This window comes from Protobothrops mucrosquamatus, unplaced genomic scaffold (genome assembly GCF_001527695.2).
Source record: "Protobothrops mucrosquamatus isolate PMUCROS unplaced genomic scaffold, P.Mucros_1.0 scaffold3245, whole genome shotgun sequence".
Classification (NCBI taxonomy): domain Eukaryota; kingdom Metazoa; phylum Chordata; class Lepidosauria; order Squamata; family Viperidae; genus Protobothrops; species Protobothrops mucrosquamatus.
The window spans coordinates 62,260-73,904 of NW_015389239.1; the positions used below are offsets into that span (position 1 = coordinate 62,260).

General features: G+C 37.0%; 1 protein-coding gene across 1 annotated transcript in view; it reads left to right on the forward strand.

The window, feature by feature from the left end:
• Positions 1-5,339: 5,339 nt before the first annotated feature.
• The window catches only part of LOC107297346 (treacle protein-like), a gene marked incomplete at its 3' end in the record, with an annotated part of 24,684 nt that continues 18,378 nt past the window's right edge, over positions 5,340-11,645 (forward strand). Inside the window, exon 1 of the mRNA XM_015826705.1 lies at positions 5,340-5,576. Within this exon, the coding sequence (XP_015682191.1) occupies positions 5,466-5,576 (111 nt within the window). The remainder of the gene's footprint in view (positions 5,577-11,645) is intronic.

Sequence of the window (11,645 nt, forward strand, 5' to 3'; positions counted from 1 at the left end):
CTCTTAAAATGAAGGTGCGTGTTATATGCCTGTGCGTGTTATACGCCGATAAATACGGTATATTATTATAATATACTAGTTACCTCATTCTGCACTTTTCAAATCATCTGTCACTCATGCTTTGGTCACTTTATGGCTTGACAACTGCAATGTGCTCTACATGGGGCTGCCCTTGAAGACCACCCAGAAGTTTCAACTAGTTCAGAATGCAGCAGTGCAAGCAGTAATGGGCATGCCTTGGTATGTCCATGTAACACTTCTGCTTTGTGAGATGCACTGGTTGTGAATTTGCATCTGAATGTGAAGCAAGGTGCTGGTTTTACCTAGGGCCTGGTTACTTGAGAGACTGCCTGTCTCCCATAGTATTTTTCCAGAAAGCTCAAACTGGCAGGATTGGTGTGCTCCAGGTTCCATTGATTAAACAGTGCCATCTATCAGGGTTCTTCTCTGTAGTAGAGCTTGATAAAGTGGGCTTGACATAAAGTATCTCTCAGTTCTAAATATTAAATATATGAAAGCATAAAGGAAGAAAGGGATTAGGGTGCACATCAACCCTGCCTCAAAATATAATGTTTTAATAATGTAAAAATTGACTCTACTTATGTGCGCACACACCTGCAAACACACACATATAGCAGGCCACTTGTTCTCTTTAGCCTTTTGTGAAGCCACTATAAATTTTGTTTACAGTGAGGGTGGTTTAGGTTGTGATTTTAACTTTAGAGTGGTGATAAAAAATGGTTAGTTGCAGCTTATTGAGGTAGGCATAGGAGACATTCTAGTGTTTCTTTTGAAAACATTGTGGTCTTTCAAATTATTTATATAGCTTAAATTGGTTCACAGTATGGTATATCAAAATACTTCAGTAATTTTTAAACACAGTCAGCATGTGAGGTTGTTTACACAAAATTCTGGTTAATAGTCATTTTGGTATTTTTATTGAGGTCCTCAACTCCTGTGCATTTATATATCTTCTTGTCTGTTGAAGATCTGTTGCATTTTGTCTTTATTTGAAGATTTACTGCAAAGGACAGTATTTTTTTTACCTTTATATTGTAGTTGGGTTGATTGCAATTCCTGCCATTCCTTACCTGCTGTGTGTCAGACTCCCAACCTGCAAAAAAAGGTGTCGTAAGTGTAATGGGAGTAATCCTTCCCTGAAAAAGACAGAGCAAGAAAGTAGTCATAATTGCTAGCTAAAGCCACTTTCTAGTAGAGTTGTGCATACTTGAAAAAAATTCAGGCTTTCTGTGAGCCAAATTTTTAGGCTTCTATGTGTACGTGGAAAAAAAAGATGCCACTTTGAGAATCAACTTAATGAGTAATACCTTTGAGATCATTTTTTAATTGTGCAGAGCCCTGCTTTGTGGGGTGAACTTAGAAGAATCAATAAAGATTGTGACTGACATCATAAATCATGCAAGCTATGGATCTATTAAGTACTGTATATTTTATTGAATAAGCTGTAGTTTACAGGATTTGCAAAGCATTTATATTGAATCCATGGTTACAGCAGATCTTGACCAGCAAGAAATTACTTTGAGAAGAAATCTACACATTAAGATGAATGCCGCTCATCATTGGATCCCACATCTTCTCCCCAGATGTTGGCATTGCCCACTCAGGGTTGCATGGAAGATAATGCTTTTGTAAAACATTTTTCTTGCAGTGTCCTATGCTTATTAATTTTTTCAGAGAAAATACTGAATTATATAAAGATGATTGTGTAACAAAAGCTAAAATTTTCAGATGGTATTATTCTACATAACTAATATTTGGAATTTGGCAACCAGACAACATAAATGGGTTCTTCACGTCCTTATTGCCAACTATTAGGGCATTAAAAAGATAAATGTACGGCCCCTTTCACTCAATGGATTACGCTCATTACTTATGAGCAAATTACCTATAGATGTAGATTTTATACAGAGAAACATAATATATGGAATTCATTTATACAAAATAGAGTAGGTTAAAAAAATGATAGCTATATGAACTTGAATAATAATTATATAAGATAACTATATAGAGAATTATAACTATTGCTAAAAAGACTATTATTTATAATGAGAAGAATAAGAATGCTAAAAATACTACCATCTCCTGCAGTGGTATAATTAGCAGTTATCAGCAATTTGTAGAAGGATATTTATTATTGTCCTAGCTGATGGCCATCAGCTATTTTAATCCATTTATCAGTGCTGTTAATATGTATTTCTTGTGGTACCATATTTTCTGGCGTATAAGACGACTGGGCGTATAAGACGACCCCCAACTTTTCCAGTTAAAATATAGAGTTTGAGCGAGAGAGAGGGGGGGAGAGAAAACTTGATGAGTAATATGCCAAACCACATGTGTAAAGGAATAAAATAGAATACCCGTATTTTCCAGCGTATAAGATGACTGGGCGTATAAGACGACCCCCGACTTTTGAGAAGATTTTCAGGGTTTAGAAAGTCGTCTTATATGCCGGAAAATACGGTACTTAACATTTATTAGTCATTTCATCTATCAATTAGCAATGACAGTTATAGTAAGCATGGTATTTGAGTGTTTGATATTCTAAAGCAGGGGTCTCCAACCTTGGCAACTTTAAGACTTGTGGACTTCAACTCCCAGAATTCCTCAGACAGCAAAGCTATCTGAGGAATTCTGGGAGTTGAAGTCCACAAGTCTTAATGTTGCCAAGGTTGAGGATCCCTGTTCTAAGATATGAAGGCCTTTTTTCCCTCTGAAGACTTTAATTTTGTGTCAACTAAGAAAATTGAAAGTTTGAGGACCATTAAAAGAAACACTCTGGTAAAATACCATGGAATTAGTAAAATGCTCTTTAACCCTAATATTACATTCATTTTAAAAAATTAAGAATTTGAAGCAATTTTCATCAGCTTTCCCAATTTTGAGTAGAATTATTTTAACTTCTACCATACCAAGAGCATGACCAACAACCATATTCAAACATCTGAGGACACCAAATTGGAGAAGTTTTGGTTTTCCTGGTATATTGTATTCCAGCTTCTTAAATAGCTTGGGGTTATTTGAGTGGTGATCCATAACATCTGGACAATTATTGCCTACCCCCTCTGTTAGACAGATATATAAAGAGATATTTAAATCCCACAAATTTAATACATATTTTGATTCTAGAAAGACAAAGCTTGTGGTTGACTTTTATAAGAGCCATACACATAACCTTGTTCCATTCAGTTTTCTAGTTAACCTGTGGTGGCAAATACCCTGTTAACTGCTGTCCTTTTAACCTGTTCTCTCCCCATTGATTAGCCTTCTCACTTAACCTCAAACTACAGACTAGGAAGCAAACAACCATTTACTGCTTTGTTTTGTTGAAAAGTAAAAAAACTACTCTGGATATTGAAGCTTCAGAGGAAACAAATATCTGTGAACTTGGGCAAGACAAAGCCATGGCAGAAAATATCTACCTGGAAGTTTTCAGTAAACATTCACTATCTATCTTGGTAAAACTAATCAATGTGCTGAACAGTATATTTTTTTCTGCTAATGAATCTTTGAAGTTTGAGTAGATTGAAAATACTACTTATACAGTATTTCAGTTTGTCAAAACTGTTAATTTCAATATTCATAAAAAACCAGTGAGTCTTATTTAAAAATGTGTACCATGGGATTTCAAATTTGGGCTCTGGTCTTATATGCATCCTATTGAAATCAACAGGCATTATTCCTGAGTAACACTGCCTATCATAGTACTGTAAGAATCCTGTGCATATCTTTAAGACAGACCTGGGCATTTTATGGCCCAAGAGGGCCACATCTGGCCCATAGGTGGTTCCAGTTCGGTCCGTGGCGGGAGAGAAGGGCAATGGCCAGTCCTCCACAACAGTTCCTATGTGGCCTTTGGGAAAATTAATTTCCCACCTCAGCTTTAAAAGAGTAAAGTTCTACTTAATAGATGCACGTTTAGAATTGAAACTTTAATCCAGAGTTTTGTACTAAAGATTCTATAATAAAAATGATTTAATCATACAAGTCCAATATTTTTTCTTCCTCTACAGAAGACTTTCCCATCATCTCATATTTCTCTAAAAGAGATCATCGCTCAGTGGAGAAAGTAAGCTTTTCTGTTTATTATTGGAGGGTGGTTAGAGAGGTTTTGCCTGTTGCTACCTTATAGCTATACTTAATTGTTATTTAATTCTTTTGCACTTGGTTTAAGAGTCCTGATCTTGTGAATACTATATCACACATTCAGTATTGGGTTTTGGACTAGTTTCAAACAACAGTATAAGAAGAGAATTTGTCCGTTGTCAATAACTTACTCAAAAAAGCTGCTTATAGTTGCAACTATATTAAGACAGATACTTAAATTAGCTTTCTTACCTCAAAATATCACTGTTTTAAGCTTTCTGATACCCAAATAATCCTTTTTATACAATAAATTCGTACAAAGCCCAGTAATCTGGTGCATTGAATTACAGTAGCAATATGAATATAAAACGCTGATACATTTAGCTACTGTAAGCCGTTTTGTCCTTTGTGTTTGTTCTCTTGTATACGATAAGAAAATCCTAGGACCATGCTCTTGCAGCTTAGATTATTATGGGACTTAATTAAGTTTTCCATTATAATTTCATGGTCCTGTATAGGATATGTATAGCTCTAATTTTATTTTTAATATTAAGTTTGAAGTCTGCCTGGTCTTATATTTTCTTGAGAAAATGATCNGTCAGATAGATGCTGGAAATGTAAGTATAACTCAGGCACCTATTATCATGTTTGGTGGACATGTGGCAAAGCTAAGGTTTATTGGAAAAAGGTACATGCTTGGTTAGAAAAAATGTTGGGAGAACATGTTGATTTTAAACCTGAACTTTTCTTATTAGGTATAATGCCAGAAAAAAATTAATAAACAAAGCTTATATTTATTTGATTTTACATGTCACAACAGCAGCAAGAATAATTTTTGCGCAATATTGGAAAAGTGAAGGATTACCACCGGAGGAAGAATTAATCAGAAAAATATTGGAATGCGCAGAGCTGGACAGATTAACTATGAGACTGAAAGATAAAGAAGAAACAGAATATTACCAAACTTGGGATTTATTTTATCAAAGGCTAGAGGAAAGAATGAAGGATTAGGAACTAACTATGTATTAGCGTTTTAAAACCCAGACAGCACGTTGGTTGAAAAATTAATATACGTATGTAAGAGAAAATTAATACAATCTTGATAAAAAGAAAAAAGAAAAGGACCCAGGCCGACTAACGTTTGGCACGCAGACTACATTTCCCAGAAGCCCTTAGACCGGCGGGGCGGGAGGAAGAGGAAGTGATGAATGCGCTCATGCATGGTCAAAGGGTAGAACTGCACAGGCAGTTTGGGGCATGCGGTTAGTCCTTCGCCCGTTCTGCACGCGGGGCCTGCGATCGTAGTCATGCGTGTGGGATAGAGGTTGTTGCTTCCGCACCCCCACACGCGCGGCGAGAGCATGACGGCAGCTGAGAGAGAGCAGAAAGAGCTGCTGGCTCTGATGCACCAGCAGTTGGTCCAAATGGGTTATGAGAGAGCAGCCAAGGAGTTGCTGGAGCAGAGCGGCCAGGTAACGGCGCCGTGGCCCACGTGGCTGGAAACAGGGGGACCCGGCAGCATTGCTGCTTTCTTGAAAGGCAGCTGCGGGTCAGGTTGCACGTTGAACTGTTCCCTTCACCAGCTTTCTCCTTGGGCCTGATAACGAGGCCGAAGTAGCTTCTCTGGACGTTTGAAACAGGACACCCTGGTCCTTGGGTTAGTTTATTTGTGTTAAGTGGAGGCAGGTATTTATTTTTTTTTTCAAACATATGGTTTTGTGGTGCTCTCCTTCTGTAGCTTCACTATCTTGGCTTGGAAATCATCGCTAATACTGACCTGCTTTACAGAGCTGTTTGGAAGAATGTACTCTTGTTATTAAAACAGTCTGCCTCCTTTCTCTTTGGACACTTAGGGCAGGGATCAGAATATGTACATTCTCAGGATAAGGATTATTGAAGAGGCTGAACGCTTACGTGTCATACAAATTCTAGGCACACTTATGTGTTTAAGCATTCCTGTGCCCATGTGGCATACCTAAATAAACAGTGGTCGTTGGGATGTTATGGAATAACAAAGGTAAATGCTCATCTAAAAGGTCTAAGGCAAGTTGCACCTTACTCTAATTTTGCCCATTTTAGCCTCTGACAGATGTATTTCCAGGCATATGAATCACCAGATGCCCCGATTCCACGTTCTTACAAATACTCTTCTTTTATCGGTACCTTCTTAATGTTCATAAGCCACTTAGAGATGTAATACTAGCTAATGTGAAATGAACATTTAGTAAAACTGCACCGTAGGGATCATCATAAACACTGCTGAAAGAATCTCTTCTGCCCCTGTTTTCAGTTTGGTTTCATTGTGGGAGAAGGCCATAATGGCAACTGCTGTCTAAGTAGCACATGGGTCCTGCAGTTCCATCAATTTGGGAATTTTGTTTATAAGTTGAGATTCATTCATTCTCCTGCAATCAGAGGCTATAAATAATTAAGATTTTTTGCCCTCTGTAGACATTCCTATGTCTCTGTTTGCAAGACAAATTAAACCATGAGGGTCAGTTGGTAACTCTGTGTTCTATCCTGCTATTCCCCCTTCACATATGGCTGAAACTGGCCATTTAAAAGAGCTGAAATGAATGTCCTCTTGGATGGGTTGGAAATCAACCTTGTCACAGATCTTCATGTTCAGTTTCCAGATTTCCAGGATGGCATCTAGTTTAATAGCAGTGATTTAGTATGCAGCAATTATCAGGTAAAGAGACATATCAGAGAGAGCAAGATAGAAGTGTTAGTATGCAGAGTGAACAGACCACAAGCTCTTTGTGGATTATAATTCATACATTTTTGTTTTGAATTGTTACTACTTGACTAATGAAAATTAAAATGCTATGTTTTTCTGTAAAAGTCTCTGCTATGTTCTTTTTATAGTCTCACAAAACATTGTTTTGTAATGATGCTCAAATGAAAAGATAAAGAGCTACATTAGAAGAGCTAAGGACTCATCATCATTGCTTATTAAAACTTGGGCTGATATCCTTAAACTTCTTAACTGGATTCTTTATATTGTGCTTCTTGGAAAGGTTGAGATTCTACTCACCGTGTATCAAAAAGGCAATCAGTTGTTACAGTCAGTGTAATATTAGAGAAATATTAATCCATCTAAACTGCTTCCACTTTCTGCTCCAATAAGGCTACTCGCACACCTGTGCAGACATTGCTCAGTGAGTTATAACTGCATGAATACAGCATTAAGTGGAAAAATGTGGATTCTGAATAAGAACTAATCTGAAAGCACTTCCCATTATGTATTTTACTTATTTACAATATAGCCTGCTTGTAGGCTCTTCTGGCAACTGACCATCCCTGAAAGCAAATCAAGAAAAATAAATAACTTGCTATGATTTGTGTTTTTTAAAAATTAACACTGACAGAGAGGCACTTGCAGATGAAAGTCATGGTCAGTCTATGCTGGGGCAGGTGGCATCAGTGCCAACCTTAAAGTCTTGATTTTTGAGTAAGAACATAGCAGGAAACACTTGTTTCCTCAAGTTTTGGAGTCCTAAACCATTTGAATCTTTAAATAGCAAATAGTGTCTGATAAGTAATGCTGGGGTAACCATGCAATTCTTTTAGGATTTGTGTTATGCCATTTCTGAAAGATGTCTCAGATAATAATATATATTATTATAATATACTAGTTACCTCATTCTGCACTTTTCAAATCATCTGTCACTCATGCTTTGGTCACTTTATGGCTTGACAACTGCAATGTGCTCTTCATGGGGCTGCCCTTGAAGACCACCCAGAAGTTTCAACTAGTTCAGAATGCAGCAGTGCAAGCAGTAATGGGCATGCCTTGGTATGTCCATGTAACACTTCTGCTTTGTGAAATGCACTGGTTGTGAATTTGCATCTGAATGTGAAGCAAGGTGCTGGTTTTACCTACGGCCTGGTTACTTGAGAGACAGCCTGTCTCCCATAGTATTTTTCCAGAAAGCTCAAACTGGCAGGATTGGTGTGCTCCAGGTTCCATTGATTAAACAGTGCCATCTATCAGGGTTCTTCTCTGTAGTAGAGCTTGATAAAGTGGGCTTGACATAAAGTATCTCTCAGTTCTAAATATTAAATATATGAAAGCGTAAAGGAAGAAAGGGATTAGGGTGCACATCAACCCTGCCTCAAAATATAATGTCTTAATAATGTAAAAATTGACTCACACACACCTGCAAACACACACATATAGCAGGCCACTTGTTCTCTTTAGCCTTTTGTGAAGCCACTATAAATTTTGTTTACAGTGAGAGTGGTTTAGGTTGTGATTTTAACTTTAGAGTGGTGATAAAGAATGGTTAGTTGCAGCTTATTGAGGTAGGCATAGGAGATATTCTAGTGTTTCTTTTGAAAACATTGTGGTCTTTCAAATTATTTATATAGCTTAAATTGGTTCACAGTGTGGTATATCAAAATACTTCAGTAATTTTTAAACACAGTCAGCATGTGAGGTTGTTTACACAAAATTCTGGTTAATAGTCATTTCGGTATTTTTATTGAGGTCCTCAACTCCTGTGCAATTTATATATCTTCTTGTCTGTTGAAGATCTGTTGCATTTTGTCTTTATTTGAAGATTTACTGCAAAGGACAGTATTTTTTAATCTTTATATTGTAGTTGGGTTGATTGCAATTCCTGCCATTCCTTACCTGCTATGTGTCAGACTCCCAACCTGCAAAAAAAGGTGTCTTAAGTGTAATGGGAGTAATCCTTCCCTGAAAAAGACAGAGCAAGAAAGTAGTCACAATTGCTAGCTAAAGCCACTTTCTAGTAGAGTTGTGCATACTTGAAAAAATTTTCAGGCTTTCTGTGAGCCAAAATTTTAGGCTTCTATGTGTACGTGAAAAAAAAGATGCCACTTTGAGAATCAACTTAATGAGTAATACCTTTGAGATCATTTTTTAATTGTGCAGAGCCCTGCTTTGTGGGGTGAACTTAGAAGAATCAATAAAAATGGTGACTGACATCATAAATCATGCAAGCTATGGATCTATTAAGTACTGTATATTTTACTGAATAAGCTGTAGTTTACAGGATTTGCAAAGCGTTTATATTGAATCCATGGTTACAGCAGATCTTGACCAGCAAAAAATTATTTTGAGAAGAAATCTACACATTGAGATGAATGCCGCTCATCAGTGGGTCCCACATCTTCTCCCCAGATGTTGGCATTGCCCACTCAGGGTTGCATGGAAGATAATGCTTCTGTAAAACATGTTTTTTTTGCAGTGTCCTATGCTTACTAATTTTTTCAGAGAAAATACTGAATTATATAAAGATGATTGTGTAACAAAAGCTAAACTTTTCAGATGGTATTATTCTACATAACTAATATTTGGAATTTGGCAACCAGACAACATAAATGGGTTCTTCACGTCCTTATTGCCAACTATTAGGGCATTAAAAAGATAAATGTACGGCCCCTTTCACTCAATGGATTACGCTCATTACTTATGAGCAAATTACCTATAGATGTAGATTTTATACAGAGAAACATAATATATGGAATTCATTTATACAAAATAGAGTAGGTTAAAAAAATGATAGCTATATGAACTTGAATGATAATTATATTAGATAACTATATAGAGAATTATAACTTGCTAAAAAGACTATTAATTATAATGAGAAGAATAAGAATGCTAAAAATACTACCATCTCCTGCAGTGGTATAATTAGCAGTTATCAGCAATTTGTAGAAGGATATTTATTATTGTCCTAGCTGATGGCCATCAGCTATTTTAATCCATTTATCAGTGCTGTTAATATGTATTTCTTGTGGTACCGTATTTTCCGGCGTATAAGACGACTGGGCAGATAAGACGACCCCTAACTTTTCCAGTTAAAATATAGAGTTTGAGCAAGGGGGGGGGGGAGAGAAAACTTGATGAGTAATATGCCAAACCACATGTGTAAAGGAATAAAATAGAATACCCGTATATTCCGGCGTATAAGATGACTGGGCATATAAGACGACCCCCGACTTTTGAGAAGATTTTCAGGGTTTAGAAAGTCGTCTTATACGCCGGAAAATACGGTACTTAACATTTATTAGTCATTTCATCTATCAATTAGCAATGACAGTTATAGTAAGCATGGTATTTGAGTGTTTGATATTCTAAAGCAGGGGTCTCCAACCTTGGCAACTTTAAGACTTGTGGATTTCAACTCCCAGAATTCCTCAGACAGCAAAGCTATCTGAGGAATTCTGGGAGTTGAAGTCCACAAGTCTTAATGTTGCCAAGGTTGAGGATCCCTGTTCTAAGATATGAAGGCCTTTTTTCCCTCTGAAGACTTTAATTTTGTGTCAACTAAGAAAATTGAAAGTTTGAGGACCATTAAAAGAAACACTCTGGTAAAATACCATGGAATTAGTAAAATGCTCTTTAATCCTAATATTACATTCATTTTAAAAAATTAAGAATTTGAAGCAATTTTCATCAGCTTTCCCAATTTTGAGTAGAAGTATTTTTACCTCTGGAACGAACTACCCCCAGAGATCCGGGTGATCCCGGATCTCCCTTCCTTCCGCCGCGCCCTTAAGACATGGCTATTTCAACTAGCAGGACTGGCCTAAGGGGTAATTTTTAGCAGGGTTTTAAATATAATTTTAAAATAACAAAGGCCAATTTAATATTTCCTTTTAATTATGTTTTAATGATAGTATTTTGGTATTTTTTGTATTTGTTTTTATCAGGCTGTTAGCCGCCCTGAGTCCGCAAGGAGAAGGGCGGGGTAAAAATCCAATAAATAAATAAATAAAATAAATAAAACTTCTACCATACCAAGAGCATGACCAACAACCATATTCAAACATCTGAGGACACCAAATTGGAGAAGTTTTGGTTTTCCTGGTATATTGTATTCCAGCTTCTTAAATAGCTTGGGGTTATTTGAGTGGTGATCCATAACATCTGGACAACTATTGCCTACCCCCTCTGTTAGACAGATATATAAAGAGATATTTAAATCCCACAAATTTAATACATATTTTGATTCTAGAAAGACAAAGCGTGTGGTTGACTTTTATAAGAGCCATACACGTAACTTTGTTTCATTCAGTTTTTCTAGTTAATCTGTGGTGGCAAATAACTTGTTACTGCTGTCCTTTTAACCTGTTCTCTCCCCATTGATTAGCCTTCTCACTTAACCTCAAACTACAGACTAGGAAGCAAACAACCATTTACTGCTTTGTTTTGTTGAAAAGTAAAAAAACTACTCTGGATATTGAAGCTTCAGAGGAAACAAATATGTGTGAACTTGGGCAAGACAAAGCCATGGCAGAAAATATCTACATGGAAGTTTTCAGTAAAATATCTACATGGAAGTTTTCAGTAAACATTCACTATCTATCGACTCCTAGACCCCTAACTTGTGGGGTGCCTCAGGGGTCGGTCCTCTCTCCCCTTTTGTTCAATATTTATGTAAAGCCGCTGGGGGAGATCATTCGTGGCTTTGGGGTGGATTTCCATCAGTACGCTGATGATACTCAGTTGTACATCTCCACCCCAGGCCACCCCAACGATGCCCTTGACGTGATGGCCCGTTGCC